The sequence below is a fragment of the Streptopelia decaocto genome (assembly GCF_964273445.1).
Source record: "Streptopelia decaocto genome assembly, chromosome: 3".
Taxonomy (NCBI): Eukaryota; Metazoa; Chordata; class Aves; order Columbiformes; family Columbidae; genus Streptopelia; species Streptopelia decaocto.
The window spans coordinates 25,624,729-25,642,639 of record NC_138656.1 but is presented as its reverse complement, the minus strand read 5'-3'; the positions used below and the strand labels follow the sequence as shown (position 1 = coordinate 25,642,639).

The following is a 17,911-nucleotide window of genomic DNA, read 5'->3' as shown; positions in this document are numbered from 1 at the left end:
CTTGGTTTAAAATTTTGAAGTCAAGGGAGTGATTAGCAGTTGTGTTTCATTTAGAACAGAGTTGTGGAAAAGCTGTGGAGGGAGCCTCCAGCAGGGAGCAACAAAGATGATGAGGGGTCTGGAGCATCTTTCTTACGAGGAGAGACTGAGGGAGCTGGGTCTGTTCAGCCTGGAGAAGAGAAGGCTGAGAGGGGATCTCATCAATGTTTACAAATATCTCAAGGGAGGGTGTCAAGAGGATGGACCAGCAGCTTTTCAGTGGTGCCCAATGATGGGATGAGGGGCAACAGACTGGAACACAGCAGGTTCCATCTAAAGACAAGGAGAAACTTCTTTACACTGACAGTGCCAGAGCCCTGGAACAGGCTGCACAGAGAGGTTGTGGAGTGTCCTCTGGAGCCATTCAAAACCTGCCTGGATGCATTCATGTGCAATCTACTCTGGGTGAACCTGCTTTAGCAGGTGGGTTTGACTAGATCAGGTGTGTCAAACTCATTTTCAGGGGTCACACCAGCCTCGTGGTTGCCTTCAAAGGGCCAAATGTAATTTTAGAACTATTTATACAGTCCTGAAATTACATTTATACAGTCCCGAAACAGAAGTTGTCCCTTTGAAGGGACACCTCTGGACTAGATGATCCCCAGAGGTTCCTTCCAACCTCAGCCATTCTGTGACTTCTGTTGGGCCTCCTCTTCCTCCTTTAGCCTTATTGTAGAGGGTTTCTGAGAAAAAAACGTGTAGCTTTTGGCAAAGTGCTGCAGATCAGGGGTCAGTTTGGGAAGGTGCTCTAGTGCCAGTACCTGACTGTGCCATTTGCTGAGTTCCCCTTCAAATCCAGAGGATCAGTCTATGGGTAGGTTAGATTGCATTTAGGTTATTGCTGCTTCTGGATCTGAACATTGCATTTATCTATAATGCTGTGAGAATTAAAAATTATTAATGTGAATAAAGCTCAGAGCTTCCTCTTAGTGACTTTCTAGAGCAGAAATCGGAGCCCTTATGTGGAGTTCTGGCTTGCGCAGATGCCCCAAATGTATGCAGGAAAAATACTATCCCAAGAATATAAAATAGCTTCCAGTTGTAGTCAATGTAGAGCAAAGGGAAAGGCAAAATCCCTTCTGCGACCCCCCACATCTGTACTTCCTTGGCACCCACCCGCGGCGTGGGACTGTGGCCACAGCCCCTTTGTCCTGCGGGGATTTACGGGGAGCCCGAGGGCGCAGCAGCGCCGGGAGCTCGGGGAACGGGAAAGGCGGAGCGGGGCGCTCTGCAGACCTCGGGTTTGCCGAGAACATCCCGGTCTGCAGCTTCCAGCCATGACCCACAGCCCCGCCTTCCCCAGACGCGGCTGAAACCACCTGCCGGAGGCGCGACGCCCTCCCCGGGCATCACCGGGAAGCGCCGGGGTGCGGGCACCGCCGCGGGGCGCTGGGAGCCTGGCCCGGCGCGGTCCTGCCGCACGGCAGCGCGACAGCGGCGCTACGAGCGTGCCGTAAAGCGGCGTGGAGCGCCCCACGTGGGCGGGCGGCGGCGGCGGCATGGGGAAGCGGCGGGGCGGGCGGGAGCTGCTGCGCAGCCTGACCAAGCGGCAGAAGAAGCACCTGCGGGAGTTCGGGGAGGAGCACCCGTTCTACGACAAGTGAGTGTGGCGGCGGGCGGGAGCCCCGAGCCCCTCGGCAGGCCGTGCCTTCCCCGCGGAAACCGGGGAACCGCGGCTGCTCCGGGGCTCCAGGCCTGAGGCCTGGCCTGCACAAGGGGTGCGCTCTCTCGTAGTGCCCGAGGGCCCCCGAGGGGAGAAGGGGAGCTGCGGCTGCCGCCCCCGAGCTTGAAATCTCGAAAGAACCGAGGAAAGCAGAAAATCCGAGCTCAGATTTGCTTGTAACAAATGTCGTAAAGTGTTCTCGAGCAGTGGCAGAGCCGAGGGGTGTCAGCTGGGCTCCTGTTCTGGCCCTGGGTCCGTCCCACGGCTTGTCTAAACTCCTGCTCCTTCCACACCTCGCTCTGGTCTCGCCGAGGCCATGCGGGTGCAGCACTGCAGATCTGTGGCGAGACCCGTGGTTGGTGCAGAGTGCCCGTCTGTCAAAAAGGGCATCCTACTTCTGGACCCCCCTGTACACTCGTGAGGAGTGAGCTGCTTAGTCCAAACGCTCTGTGACTTGGTGCTGCTGTGAACTCTTAGAAATGTGCGAGGAAGGCACTGTCAGGTCACTTGTTCAGTTTAACATTACGTGCCTTTAATAGCAGGGAAATAGTGCTAAGGTCTGTTATTTGTGTGTACCCTGGGACCCTCCTGGCGGGTATCGCTGGCATGGAAGGCAGAGCCCTGGCCTGTGCCTCACCCTATGTAGTGACACTCTGTCCTGCTCAAGGCTCTGCATCTCTTTGAAGGAGCTGAGGTTAGCTTAAGCCCGGCTTGTACGGTGTCTTGTTTGCAGAATTGTAGTCCCAACAGCGGTTAATTAATGCTGTTTTTCCTGGATTATGTGTCCTTCCCACTTCACAGATCAATATTTAGTGCTAGAGGCAGGATCGTGCTCTGGTTACCTTTGCACAAGCAACCCTTGTAGTTAGATTCCTTTTAACACCTCATATTCTAACTAAAGCCAGGTTCTACTTTAAAACATTTAACTTCTTGCTCAGTTATAGTGCTTGAGCACTTCAGTTTCGCATACAGAGTATAGCATCACCTGAGGGGGTTACCTCACAAGGTAAGTGCTGAGTCTGTTTTCTTAGGGAGAAGTATGTGATGCTTTGGTTTTAAGCTTTCCTTTAACTTCTCTAAGACTCATATGACTCATCAGTTCCTTCTCCCCATCATCTGTTTCATTCTTGTTATAACATCATTGACAGAGTAAGACTTTTCAGTGCTTTCTTTTCAGGGTTTCTGGAGGACCAGAAGCAACTCAAATCTGTGAACTGGTAATATACTTTTATTTCTTCCTTACTTTCACCTTTGTGTAGCTCAGTGAAGTGAAACACTTAGCATTTCACGTTACCAAGTTATTCTGGCTGATCAAGTTGTTCCCTTTAGAAAACCTGCATTCAGGAGGAAAAAAAATGAATGTGATTTTTGTGTGGCTCTGAGTTGTTCTTCACAGCGTTTAACTCAAAACTGTAATACCATGAGAGGGCAGAAGCAGCAGGAAATAATATAGCTGTTCTTGAGGTTTTTTGCATATTGCTTAGTCACAGTGAAAAGTAAATTGCACTTTATGCTGTTTTAATAATGTTAATAAACTTAGTGTTGCACGAGTCAAGAGATGTTCCGTTCTCTATTGAATGAAGAAATATGTTAATGTTCATTCTTCTGCTTTAGGTTGCCAGTGCTTTTCCTCCAGTCAGGATTTGGTAACCTCCATTATCGTCAGATCAATAAAAGACTTCAAAGTTTCAGTCTGGAAAAATTAATTATTCTGCTTCATTTGTTTCCATTAGCAATTTTGTGCATTAATATAATATTTACTAATTTTCCCTTTTTGAGTTGAAAGGAACTAAGAAAGGAGGAAATGGTGCTGTGCTTGTACTCCTGGTTTCACTATCATTTTGGCTATAACCTGTCACACTGTTGTTGGTTTGTGTGAGCCTGGGGCAGAACTGGCTCCGAGTCTGGCTTGTTTGAAGCTTTGAGCTTTACAGCTGAGCCAAACCTGACTGACTCCCCAGTGGACTCTTGTCAACTGATGGCTATTTCACTTACCTTCTTGAAAGCCAGAAACATTTTCAGTGTGCTCTGTCCCTTGTATGTGCGCCCTTCTACAATTTTTGCTCTGTGTGTGGTTTTCTTAGGAAAATCCAGTGCCAGTTCAATAAATGCCTTGTCTGTGGAGATTAAATGTTCTTACTCAGCTGAGACTGAAACTACCGAATTTCGTGATGCTCTAAGTCAGATCACTGCAGAACAAGGCACTTCACCCTAAGTCTACCAAGGTGCTTTCAAAATCTAAAAGAAGGAGGCCAGACATAACTATTTGCATAAAATGGTGATTTTTGAAAAATTCCATTGCATCTACTTAAGGGTAGGATGGGAGAGGGAAAATATAACATGGGAAGTTGAGGTGAGGGTATTTACCTGCTGCTGAATAGAGTGTTGTTATAGAGTGGTGGTGGTGTTGCTGTTACACTTGTGTTTTCCCTTTCAGTCTGAGAATTCTGATAAATCGAGTGCAGAAAGTGATTCAGAGACTGAAGTGGACCAGGTCTCTGTGTACCATAAGCTCCTGGCTACCCTGAAGACCTCTCCTGAGTCTGAGAGTGAGGAAGAGGAAGATGAAAGTGAGTCAGAAGAAGCTGAGGAAAGTGAGACAGAAATGGACAGCGAAGGGTCCCAGGAAACCGGAGAAGGAGATGGAGGTGAAGAAGATAAGAATGATGTACCAGGTCGGGAAGAAGGTAGTTTGTCTTTTCCCATGCTTTGGTAAATGTTGTTTCAGTTAGAAGGTTCAAATAAGTTGTGTTTTTAGCCAGGATCCTGGTGCAGTCTGGCTTGTTGGCTGGGTGCTCTTCTGGCTTGGAGGCTGTTGCCTCTGTGTGGGTGGGAGCAGCAGCTGCTGAAGGATTTAGCAGGGGAGAGGGTAGCTGTGCTCATTTTCCGGCAGACAGCCTGCTGCTGCTTCCTCAGATGTTGTTTGTGCGGCAGCACAGAGGAAATCCACATGGAGCAGCACACCAGGGGTTCTCACCCACTCATGGGAGATGCAAGCTGTTCTCGCACACAGCATCTGGCTTGGCTGCTGCCACCGAGAGGAGGGGAAGGTTTGCCTCGCAGCAGAGGAAAGAATATGTAGATCGGAAGGAAACCTCCTCCCTTATGACGAGGCATCCTCATTCATGAAGTCTGCAAAGAAATTTGGGGGGAGAGGAGGCAACTTTTTCTTATTTTCTGTTATTTGGGGTCTTTGGAAACTAAAACTTACTTTCCTCAAATAGGTTGTTTCTTTAATTTGCTCTGGGGTAACACGTTTTGTATTACGTAACATTTGACATGCTAGCCAAAAGTTGTCTTTACTGTAGAATACAAAGCCCACTTGTATCTTTTTGGGTAGAGAATTGGGAGAAAAAATATGGTAACTCAGAGGGAACAACCTAGCTAGCAAGAGCTAGCTACAGACAGTAACTTTTCCAGGAGAATATAACCCATTTCTCTCTCTCACAAGTCACAGCTACAGACACAGCAGAGCCGACGCTGGGTCAGGAGCAGGCTGATGGCGCAGACACCTCTTGTGACACAAGTCGTGGAGTAATTGAGGAGTTTACTGATGTGAAACACGAATCTGAATTTAGCTTGGAAACCAATTTCATGGAAGAGGAGAGTGGAGATTGCAGTGCAGATCAGAGAGACAGCAATTCTTCACAAGCCTTTTCAGAAGGTAAAACACAGTATGTTTGTGTGTAGTGATCTGCCTCTAGAGGAGTACCCGTAAACGTGTGTAAATTGTCAAACACCCTAATGATATGCTATATAGCTTCTGCATTTTTCCGCTACATTATTCATTGTATTGCCCGCATGTGAGCTGGTTACCTAAGGGACACTTAACGCCAATGCAGACACGTAGCTGAACCATTTGTTCTCTGTAGCCCCTGTGCACTGGGATTTGTGCCTCATTTCTGTTATGACCAATAAAGCTTGAAATATCAGGAACCGTAAATGCGCATGGAGGGGGCTGTCTTGTTCTGTTGGTTTAACAGTAGTTTAAAAAGTAATATGAAGGGCCCTGGATGCCAGCACTTGACTGTGGAAGATATTCTTGGCACAGACAGCACAAGAGGTAATCACAAAGCTGACCTGTGAGGGCATCCTTCACAACTCAGTGGAGTTAGAGGTGAGATTCTGGGAAGCTTGAAGCAGCTGCAGTAATTTAGACAAATGCTCGGTGCTCTCTGCATTTTGAAGGTTATGCAGAGGGGTCTGACTGCACCAAGATCAGGAAGGCATGAGGTACCAGTGGAGCATCTGTGTGGTATCTTTGCAGGGTGCAGCCCAGGATCTCAACGCCACAGCGCGCTGATGGGTGCGATCTGAGCTCCAGTGCTGGAGTCGTCCCACCATGTGTAGTACAAGTAACTGTGTGCCTGAGTGTGTGATCTTTCAGGGATATGCCACACGCTGGCACTTGGCAGTGCTATTCCTATTTTGTGCTCTGTGGTTTTAATATCAGATGGCATCATTTGGGAGAGAAAAATAAGTTTGTAGCATCCCTAGTGATTCTGGCTTGTCATTTTGGAGCAGCAGCTGACATTAGATCTGGGAGGCAGCCTAGCTGACACATGAAATGCGTGGAAGCATCAAAGGGCCATGTGATAGAAAAAACAGCTCATTCTTGTTACCATGAGAATGCGATGCTGTTGGTGTTGCATTCTGATGAGAACTGTAGCTCTCCAACTGCGTGCTAAGTACCCTAACAGCTTTGTTCAACCTGTAAATTATGTGCTACTTTTCAGTGGGTTCCTGTAGCTCGGAAGTGGCTTTATAGCTCTATTTATAAGAAGTATTTATAGGCTATTTATAAGAAAACAAGATAGCAGAAAGGGGATGGATGTTTACTCTTGTGCTGGGGTCAATAGAATTCTTGACAGTGCTTCATATTATTGCATCTACTCTGACAAATATTGGAATAAGTAAAACTCAAGAGAGAACGTGTATTACAGTTCAGTGGTATCGTGTTCGTTTGCATTGCTGGGAAGATGCTCGCGCAGTGTCGTAATTAGCAAATGTCCCAGCTTTTGGCTGACTAACTTGTATGCAGGCTAGATATCCTTTGGCAAGCACTAGTGTTCTCTAATTAGTTTTCTTTAAGCAGTGAGTGCTGCTGTGCTGCAAGCAATGTACAGGGCTTGGTTTTCAAAATAAGCTTTGCATGTGATTTGTGCATGGCAATGTCATTGAATATAATATGGTTTTACAGTTTATTTCCTCTCTGTCCTTTCCTAAAAGAAGTGGCGGTTAGATAACTGAGACTTTTTCTCACTTCATGCAACCTTTGCCTCATTTCCCCAAAACCCACCTAATCTTTCTCTGCTTTTTGACAAACTGTATTCATATCATCGGCCAAAGATGCAAAGCCCTGGGCAGAACTGCTTATAAATTTAAGAAGGGCAGTAGGTTCACTTCAGTCTTTACTGTTGACAGCCGGTTTCACCTGCAAGGGATGGATGTGTCAGAGCTTAAGGCAGAAAATTGCCACAGTGTTTTCTGCTATGTATTGCTTTCCTGTCCAACATTTGTTTTGTGATTGAAAGTTCTAGTACTTCCATAAGTGCTGCTGCTTCTTTTTTTTAAAAGCAATCTGTCAAATCTGTTCTCTGTGTTCTTGAGAGAATTTGACATCCTTTCTCTCATCTCCAAGTGCTTTGAAATAACTCCTTTTAACTGATTCTGACCAGCATGGAAACGGTTTGTCTCATTTGCAAACCTGAAACTTGATTCCAGTATTAGCTAAAATAGTTCTCAGGGTATTTTGTTGTTGTTGTTATAAACAGATCCATTTAAACAACACATGGACAAAGAACTCCAAGAAAAAGAAGTAGGAAAAATATCTACGCTTCCTAAAACTTCAAGTCAAAGCAAGGTAATAGTGTTCTGTAGCCATCCAGACTTCCTAAAGATGCCTGGATCAGAATAGCTCTTTTTTAATATAAGTGAAGTAGTTTCATAATTGTTATTATTAGCTGTTGAACCAGAATTGTCAATATTTTATCAATATGTTGTTGCTGAAGTGTTTTCTTCACCTAGGGCTGAGCGAGTGTTGAAATCCAAAGTCCTCTGTTAAGTAGGGATATGGTGACACATCTGAAAACCATAGCTTTAGAGTTGGATCTGCAGTCCTGAAACCACAGGTCTAGTACTCTTGACACAGGGTAGAACCAGGACTGGTTTCTGAGTGGTACAGCGGGATGCCAGGACTGTGCTCTGCAACTCAATGGTGAGGTGGCCATGAGATGCCTGTGTCTCTGTGCACAGTTAAAAGCTGGTAAGGGGGAATCTAATACTCATATTGTTAATACTGGAAATAATAGGTGAATTACAATACCAGAAAACCACTTCATTGCTTGAGAGAGAATATTGTTTTTCAAAATATTCATTTTTAGACAAACCTTTGCTTCCTAACTTTTTCACAGCTGATTTTGTTTTGGAGGGTTGCCTTGCATTCTGGTCAGCCATATGCTGGGTGACATTCATTGGAAGATATCCAATGGTTAGTCAGAGAGAAAGCTGTGATTTTTTTTTTTATTTTTTTTATTTTTTTTTTTAATATGGTGGCCAAAAATACTGGTGCCACCTGAAACAGTGTGTGATATATCTTTGCCTAACTTGGTATAGCTACTTTACGGAGAAAGATAGGGACAACTTGCATAGCAGAAGGCTTAGAGTTTTTCCCTACTACACTGGTAGCTTTTGCCCTTGAAATCAGAGACTCCAACAAGATTGTATTTAGCAACTAATTTGCAATTTGGATTAGTCCCTGGTGGGGTTTTGTTTTAATCTTTAAACGAAGTACATACCTCAGTGCGGCTGATTTATAAGCATAGAGTCCAGGATTCTCATCTTGTCCCAGGTTTGTGCCACTTAACTGCTAAATGGGTTAGACAGCAGTGACTTCCTTCCTCTTCTTCGGTAATTTTATCTGTAAAATGAGGACAGTTATAGAGACATCACTGCAAAATACCTCCAGATCTACTGACCACAAGTTTATTTACCCTGGTAGGCTCTAAGGAAGATATCACGTATTGAAAAGAAGGTTTCAACTTGTGTGATGAAAAGATAATCTCTCAAATTTCATTAACTTGATTAGGCTGCAGCTGTGGTGATATGCTTTTAAGTATACTAAGCTTGGTACATATGACTCATTTTGGGTTGTTTTTTTTTTTTTCAGTGGCCAAGGCTGGGTCAACTAACTTTTTCTTCCACTTTGGAGAAACATAAAACATTGAAAGCAGACAAAGAAATTGATGTGAAACAGCTTTATCTCCACAAGCCTTTAGAATCCACTTGGCCAAAAGTGAATAAACAGTTCCTGTCCTCCACAAACAAACCAAATGATCCCTTTTTTACCCCATTACAAAGAGAGCTCTTCTGCATCATGAATACGTACCGGGACTTGTTCTATCCAGAAAGAAATGCTTTAACAAATGGAGAAGAAATCCGGCAGGTTTACTGCTTGCATGCCTTGAACCACGTTCTGAAGGCAAATGCCCAGGTGCTCAGCAACAATGCCAAGCGGAGAGACCAAAAGCCGGGGACTGACAGCGATGACTACAGGGATCAGGGGCTCACTAGACCCAAGGTACAAGAGCTTCCTTAGTGGGATTCCCACATCCCCACGCTGGGTGTCTGGTCAGGATGTGTGAACATCCTGGTAGTTTATCCAGAAGTATTTCTGTCACTGTCCACAGGTGATGTGTTTCTGGGCCTTTCATAGAATCACAGAATGGTTGGGGTTGGAAGGGAGCTCTGGAGATCATCCAGTCCAACCCACCTGCTAAAGCAGGTTCACCCAGAGCAGATCACACAGGAATGTGTCCAGGCAGGTCTGGAATGGCTCCAGAGAAGGAGACTCCACAACCTCTCTGGGCAGCCTGTTCCAGGGCTCTGGCACCCTCAAAGTAAGGTAGTTTCTCCTCATGTTTAGATGGAACCTGCATGTGTCAGTCTGTGCCCATTGCCCCTCATCCTATGGTTGGGCACCACTGAAAAGAGTCTAGTCCATTGTCTTGACACCCTCCCTTGTGATATTTATAAACATAAAATAAGATCCCCTCTCAGCCTTCTCTTCTCCAGGCTGAACAGACCCAGCTCTCTGTCTCTCCTCATAAGAAAGGTGCTCCAGACCCCTGATCATCTTTGTAGCCCTCCCTGGACTCTTCCCACATGTTTTATCATGTCTGGAAGTCGTCTGCCGTGGGCAGGGCAGATCCCCCAGGAGCAGCAGTGAGCAGGGGCTTGTCATGCAGCCTGGTTCTGTGCTGAGCCATGAGTTTGACTGCTCTTTTTTCTGTTGTTCTCCCCCTATCACCACAAACTGACATGTCACCTTTTTCTGCTTCCATTTCTAAACCTACCTGTACAGAAAGGTGCCTCCACATCGATCTGCAGTGTTAATGCAGGTAGTGTTGGATGTCACCCAGTGTGGGATGTCCCAGAATTTTTTTTTGTCCTTAAGCTCTGGTAAGGACTTGCCTGCATGGAAGGATCTTTCTGTACCTGGGAGACCTCGGGGAATCCCAGTCCCATTGTCAAGGCCGCCCATCATAGTCAGTGAGGATGGCCTCAGACCAAGGCTTCTCAGCGTCTTCGAGTTGATAACCGGATGGATTCAACTAGGGCTGTCCTGTCTCTGGTGGTGCCAACTACCTGTTGAAGAGTTTCAAGGTTGGGTTTTGGTGTTGTCTTCCTGGTTAGATATTTATATTTCAGAGTGCTGTGCAGAGGCTATTGCCACCCATCCAGGAGCCAGCTGTTGGCCCTGTTTGTGTATTGTGGGAGCTCTTGCTTGCTTGCAGGGGTAGGAAGAACAGAACATGTTTAATTTTCAGTTCCCCTGTCATCACACTCTGGGTTTAGATGGGGAACCAAACTGAGCTGCTGGCCAGTACCTGCTCATGAGCACACTGTGCCACAACGCATCTTCTCTTCTTGCCCTATGTCAGAATTGTTTTGTAAGTAAAAAAAAAATTCTTAACATGCAGTTAACTATGAGTGTTCATATTTTATGTCTTGTAACTGTTGATCTACACAGGTACTGATGATAGTGCCCTTCAGGGAATGTGCTTTGCGAATTGTGCATATTTTGATCAGTCTTCTTGAAGTGAATGACAAAAGAAAAATAGATGTAAGTAATAAAAAGCGTTTCAAAGGGGAATTTGGTTCTGACCCAGAAGAGAAGCCTCCCAACCTGAAAAGACCTGAAGATTATGAAGCCGTCTTTGCTGGCAACATTGATGACCACTTCAGAATTGGTAATGACCTACTGAACGGATGATTTTTAGGTTGTAAAGAACTGAGAAGTAACAAGTTCTTCCTAAGTGTCTGGGAGCTATCAGTGCTGGAAGTTTCTGGTGACTCTAGGCTCTGTGATATTCGTGCTGGCTTTGCACTGGCAACTTGGATTTTTCTGAAAATCTTTTTTGCCTTGTCAGAACTTAAAAAGGAAGATAAAATACAACAGTAATGATTTTCACATCAAGTTCAGAATCACTTAAAATGCAATTATTGCTTTATTGTAGCAGGACTGCCCACACCTCATTTTAAAGAGGATGGCCTTGATTATGCAGGAAAGTCTTTCATGTTATTAAAAAAGAAGTCTCTTTGGTTTAATTAGCCTATTCATGGTGTTTCTTGTAATCAGTAGTGGTTGGAACAAAAATAAATCTTAGCAGCAAGGAAAGCAGTTTTCTCCTGTGCCCATGGTATTTATGAAAGCAAAGGGGTAGCCAGCAACTAGGACTGTTGGAGAAGCAGCAAATTCAAGACTATTTCGTAACATTGTAATCTCATGATGGTTTTTTTAACTCAGTAAACTCAGTATGCGGAGAATTAACTAGTGGCTTAGTTCCTGCAGCTGCCATGGTGAGTGGGCAGTTTTTCTAACTTAACCTGACAGATCAGAGGCTTTTGAAATTATTGCCCCTTGAAAGATAAATTGACATCCCAAGAGATTTGATGATACAGTGGAAGATGCGAGCAGGTTCCCCTCAAGTCTTTCTCCCTTCCTCAGTATCTCTATGGCTAAGAGCATCTTACTTTCAGTAGCATAATAATTTTCCTTTCTATCCTTTCCCATATCACAGTCTGTTTGACCCACGTACTAGGTGCGAAGAAATACTTTCAATGCTGTTACTTGCAGAAGCAAATCATAGAAGCAGAATAATTACTCTTTCTTACTGTTCCTCACACCCTGCTACTTCTGCACAAAGATCTCATTTAAAACACGTTTGTTATGCCTTACTAAAACCACCCCTTCACATTTTTAAACAGAAAAAAGACTTGGTGGTGTTAAACTGCGTGTACACTGTGATAAGTGATACCTTCTTCCTGGAAATTCAACCAGTTGTGCCTTTCTTTTTCTTTCAATTTTTATCATTGGATTAAAATAGATAGCAGGAGGGGTCCCTGTTGATACCTGTTTGAAATTCTTGCAAGTGTCTTCATCTGTGCCCATGAGAGCTGGATTCAGACAGCGAGGGAGAGAAGTTGAAGAGACACCTTTGCTGGGCATATAGTAGCAGGTGGCTTGACCAGGACTACTTGGATTTTTAAGATCAGAAAACAGAGTCCTGGCAATGTTGCCACATAGTTACGACATAGGTAACAAATGCCTTCAATTCCTTTTTTTTTTTTTCTTTAACATGAGAAGTGATGCATAGACTAGTTTGGCATGTCCACCACAAGGCTGGTTATGCTTTTAGTCATCATCACACAAAGAACCTTTTCCTTTACGTTCTCGGAGTAACTGTCGTGGCCTTGTAAATAAAGGCACTTTATTGTCAAGAGGTCCGCACTGAATTTTTCATGACAGATTAAGGTAACAGTTACTGTGGTATTTAATGGCAGAGACCAGAGTCTAGGATTTAGGGAGAAGAGAATAGTTAATCATTTCTGCTTTTTTTTTCCTTAAGTTCTTCATCCTGCAGAAATACATCCCCCTTTTTAGCAGAACATAACAAAAAAATGTGTTGCAGTTAAAAAATGTCCAGGCTATGAAAAATCTGGAAGAAAGTACTACTGAAAGAGTTTGCCAAACTTCATGAAAATCTGCCAAATGCTTGTCAAACTGGGGGTAGGTAAGCCCTTTTCATGGAAAGAAGAGTTTGAGGCAGATTGGTTTTGTCCAGCTATAATCATTAGTATGTGTTAAGGGCGGGGAGATGTGGGGAGTTACTATGACAGAGCCTGCTGGAAGAATATAGGTGATAATTGACCTTAACTAAGAAAATACTGTTGGTTTTTGTTGGACAGGGGTTGCGATTCTTCAAAAGAGTATGAGACTGTACGCACCGTTTTACTCATCGGATATCATCATTGCCTCTCCCCTGGGTATGAGGACTGTTATTGGTGCAGAAGGGGAGAAGAAGAGAGATTTTGATTTTCTATCATCAGTAGAAATTCTCATAATTGATCAAGCAGATATTTACCTGATGCAGAATTGGGAACATGTTCTGGTGCGTTTTCTGAATGTATTCATTGTTGTGTTGTGGTGTGTCTCATTAGTCTGATAACTTAGTTTTGTATTGCTATTTTTTTACTGACTTGATTCCAGACATGTAGGCTTGTTCCTTGTCTTCCTTCCACCCTGATATTTTCCTTATACCGAAGATATTCTTTCTACAGCTTTTGGGTAGAATTCAGCACTTGTTCTCTATAATTCTTAGTATTTGGTGCCTTAGTGGCAAATTTCATCAAAGGTTTTTTGGACAGTTTTAATTATCTTGCAGGATGAGATAATGATGATTCCTTTAATCACATCTGGGAGAAAATATGCCAGCTGTCAGGCTGCCCAGTGTCTCAGTCAGACTGCAGCCGTGTGAGGAATCCATACAGCCTAATTCAGGTTCCTTCAGAAAGCAATAGGAGTTGGTGCCTGTCTCCGCTGACCGTGGAGACACTAACCATTAGTCACGTCCAAAGCTAAACAGTATGAAGATTTTCCTGTAGTGTAATGAAAATACTGCTCTGGGATTGTGGCTCGTATGCAGTCGTACCCATGCTTTTTGGCTTTTGGTTAATAAAAGTTTTCAGGGTTGAAAGGTTTTGGGGCTTTTTCCACATAGAAACACTTTTGAGGTACCTGGACCATGCATCTTGACACTGATGTTACTGTACATTTTGAATGAGCCCAGAATGTGTCTTATTTCCCGGGGAGTCCCAGGAAAGGCACGTCAGCCTACACAGTATCCAAGGAATCGGTCCTGGAGCCTTTTTGCTATTTTTTCCTTTGGGTGCGACGGCCTGCCATGCAGCGGCAGGGATGCCAGTCCTAAGCGTCAGTCGGTGAGGCCAAAATGAGGTGAATTTCTTCACATGCACCCAGACTGTCCCAGAATGGATGGGAACTGCACTTGAACTTCTTTTAGCTCAGAAACCTTGGGCACATTGGCTTTAATGCAAACAAATCCATTATACTTGCCCCTTGGGAGAAGAGGGGAGCAAAGGTTACTGCTGACTAAAGAGATGGTAGCTTTCAGTTCTGTGGCAGGAAATCAAGTAAATTACTCTTGCTGTGCTTAATAACTTCCAGACAGTCACGTTCTGGGAGATCGCTACTGTTTTATAGTCTGTGCTGTATTGCTCATCCCTGTCCACTTTGTCACTGCAGTTAGGTTCGTGCAGTCTGGGTTCAGGGGTGTCAGTCAGTAACGATGTGTTTCCGTCTCTCCGTGTAGCACCTGATGAAGCACATTAACCTGCTGCCTCTGGATTCTCACGGGGTCGACTTTTCCCGAGTGCGAATGCTGAATCTCAATAACTGGTCCAGGTTCTACCGCCAGACGCTGCTGTTCAGCGCTCTGCAGGATCCCCAGATCAACTCTGTCTTCAACAAACACTGCTGCAATTACGTGGGGCAGGTGAGTTCACGTAGGAGCTGAAAGCCGCCTTTTAAATGCTGGCATAAGGGAGGGGAGAGGAACAGAAAACCCAGCGTGTGGAAAAATTCCATAGCTCAGTTGTAGAAAGACTGTGTGCCAGTAATTTCCACCGCCCAAGTGTTTCAGTCTAAATCTTCATGATGCTGAATGACAATTTCTAATGCTGTGCCAAAGACATGAAGGCCCCTCTTGCAGCAGTACTTATTTGATCCTTTTCTTTCATGTGTAGCTGGTTCACATCAGAAAACAGATACTGTTTTTCCTTAATTTGACACACACAAGTTATCTTGCTTTGTTTGTTTTGTTGTTAAATGGAGGGTTTGCCTGCTTCCTTTTTTTTCTTTTTCCTCTTAACTGTATAAGAAGCACAAACTGCTATTACTTTGAAAGAAACAGGAAAAGTAAAAGCCTTAGTTGTTAATCTCAAATATATGGAGCTCAGGGCATACACAGTGATCATAGAGATTTAACAGATCTGGCGTGTGTATACGTGAGTGTAGTTTTGTATTGAGCTTTCTTAAAAACAGCTTTGTGCGCTGCTTGAAGATGTGAGTTAGGAGCTGAAGCTCCTGGAGCACGGCTTTGATGTGCTGCTTTCCTGAACATCCTGCTCTCTCCTCGCAGGTGGCCGTCCGCAACATCCCCATCATTGGCTCCATTAGCCACGTCGTGGTCCAGCTTCCTCATGTTTTTCGGAGGCTAGAAGCTGAAAGTTCAACTTCTATAATAGATACAAGGTACTCCGTTTCAGACTATTTTGCTCTGTCCTAATGATTGCGATTTTAGGTTTAGTTGAGCAGGCTGTTTCCTGCAGAACACAATACGATTATGCCACAGATGTTCGCCTTCCTTAGTTTTCAGATGCAGGCTGGGCTCTGCACAAGTGGAGGGGAACACTGAACTTCTTGCTAAAGGTACTGGAGAATGAAGTCTGGCAAAGGAATACCAATCTCTACCATGACTGCCTAGCACCAAGCCTTTGCCTTTTATCTTCTACACATGTAAAAATCCTATGAAGTTAAATAAGGAAAAATGCAGTCAAAATCTTCTGTAGTCTGTTGCATCTGATAATATTCCTGTTTGAGGCCATATCAGTATTGGAAAGCTAAATGTTAACTCTGGTTAAAACGTATATTTTTTCTTAACCCAGGTTTCAGTTTTTCATCGACAAAGTCTTGCCTGAGTACCGCGATGCCATCATGTCACACACGCTCATTTACGTTCCATCATATTTCGACTATGTGCGCCTTCGAAATTACTTCAAGAAAGAGGATCTGAACTTTACTCACATTTGTGAATACACTAAAAAGGCTGGTGTCTGCAGAGCAAGACGGTTCTTTCTCAAAGGAGAGAAGCAGTTTTTATTGTTCACTGAGCGCTTCCACTTTTACAAAAGGTGAATTGTGGACCAAGTTTTCCTTTGAGTTGCATGTGTGCTGTTCTGGAAGTCTGACCTTAGTTGTGGATGGGCTATATTGCTTTTTGAATCTCTTGGATCTTTCTGAGGATTTATTTGACTGAAGTAAGAGTTTTTCAATTTGCTTTAAAATTTTTGCGCGTTGTCAGCAGTCTCTTGCAGAGACTCTGACACTTTGGTATGCACAGGGCTTTATTTGAGAAGGTGAGGGCTGCCAAGTTCCACTGATGTCAGGACAGGATGATATAGCCTGCAAAATGGGATTCATTGTGCCTTTTATTTGTGTTCATCAGTGCCACAATAATTACATAAAATTCTGGAAGAGGGTATGTAATTGGTTCAGTAATGCAATATAGCAAGCTGAGGCCACCTGGAAAATTTGCTACATCCTGACTTGGAGCCGTTTAGAACTTCCTAGTGGAACAGTTTTTTTTTTATTATCAGAAAATGTTTTGGCAAACATTAAAAGTTTCATGAGGCTCAGTCTGATCAAGCTTCACTGTCTTAAAATCTGACTCCAAGGGGCTGAATAGTGCAGAATTTGGTGGTGTTCTGTACTTCAGAGGAAGTCACAGTGCCTGGCAGCATTAGACCCGCCATCCCCCCTGCCCTTAATCCACATCTGTGTTAAGTTTTGTCTTTGTGACACAGGGTTTATAGAGCTGAGCTACAGCTCTTGGGCGTTGAAGTTGATGGAAATTAGAAGTAGTGAGGGAAGATCGATGTTTTAACATTCACACTTTGTAAAAATTGGCAACAGAGTTACTTTTTTTTTTTTTTTCTGCTGCAGGTATACTATAAAAGGCATTAGGAACCTCATTTTCTATGAGTTACCAACCTACTCCCACTTCTACAGTGAGATTTGTAATATGATGAAGGCCACAGACAGTGCAGTGGATGCTACTTGGACCTGTACTGTGCTCTACTCCAAGTATGATGCTCAGAAATTGGCTGCAGTGGTTGGCATAGATCGCACAGCTCAAATGCTACAGTCCAAGAAAAACGTGCACCTCTTTGTTACAGGAGAAAATGAGTAAGCGATATCGCAGACTGGACAACTGGAAAGACCTGGATTTTACTCCTAATGCACTTTCTGATAATTGCCTTTTTAAAAAAGTATTAAACTTTTTACTCCCTTTTACTAAATATTCTGTTGAAGTTGTTCATATAGTATTAAGTTTTATATGTCAGTACGCTGTTCAAGAAAAAACAAAGGATGTCATTCAAGAAAGTAGGTCTAGGGGGTTTCTTCTGTATAGAAACAAAATCAATCCAGAACTATTCTTGTATATTGAAAAACTCAATGGTCAGTAAAGATTGACACTGTGATAAATTACTTTGGATTGGATTGGATTGCTGCACTTCATTTTCAGGTGTAGCAAACTCACTCTCTTTTGTCAGAGGCAACTTTCTCCTTTAACCTTGGGGAAGAAATGTAGTCACTCTTCTGTAAGCCTGTGTAAGGGAGATGCAGACAAAGCCTCTTCAACATCAGTGTATTTCTGAATGGGAGTTGAACTTGCTTCAACTTGACAGTTGTGAGAATCTCTGAATGTGCTGGGGTAGGAGCTGTGGTTATGCACTTTTCCTGGAGTGACCTAAATATCTGCCTCTTATTTACAACAGCCTCTCTGGCTGGTCAGGTTTTCCAAAGGCAAACGGTGGTGAACTTGCCAGGCAGCCGAGCCAGGACCTGCCTGGCCCCACGATCACCCAGACAGCCTTGTGGAGCACAAAACCAGGTGGTGCAGTTGTAAATACTGGTGGTCTCATATCTCACACCACAGGTAGGGTTCTGTTTGGTTGGTTTTTCTTTCCCCTTAATGGTTGCATATGGGCAGCATGGAAGCATCATGGGGCTGCCTCTTTTTTTCTTCTCCTTCCAGGAAGCTAAGCCTAATTTAAAAGGAGCTA

The 17,911-nt window shown here is 44.1% G+C and overlaps 1 protein-coding gene across 2 annotated transcripts; it reads left to right on the top strand.

Moving 5' to 3' along the window:
- The first annotated feature begins 1,510 nt into the window (after window positions 1-1,510).
- Window positions 1,511-17,143, top strand: UTP25 (UTP25 small subunit processome component). Of its 2 annotated transcripts, none has more exons than XM_082050004.1 (12): window positions 1,511-1,639; window positions 2,880-2,919; window positions 4,140-4,389; window positions 5,160-5,366; window positions 7,477-7,565; window positions 8,871-9,281; window positions 10,734-10,953; window positions 12,953-13,155; window positions 14,377-14,559; window positions 15,205-15,317; window positions 15,731-15,976; window positions 16,788-17,143. In XM_082050004.1, the coding sequence occupies exons 1-12, from the start codon at window positions 1,539-1,541 to the stop codon at window positions 17,032-17,034; spliced, it is 2,310 nt and encodes a 769-aa protein (XP_081906130.1). In that variant the 5' UTR covers window positions 1,511-1,538; the 3' UTR covers window positions 17,035-17,143. The 2 variants fall into 2 exon arrangements, with proteins under 2 accessions (XP_081906130.1, XP_081906129.1); XM_082050003.1 differs by having other exon boundaries at window positions 5,154-5,366.
- Window positions 17,144-17,911: the final 768 nt, after the last annotated feature.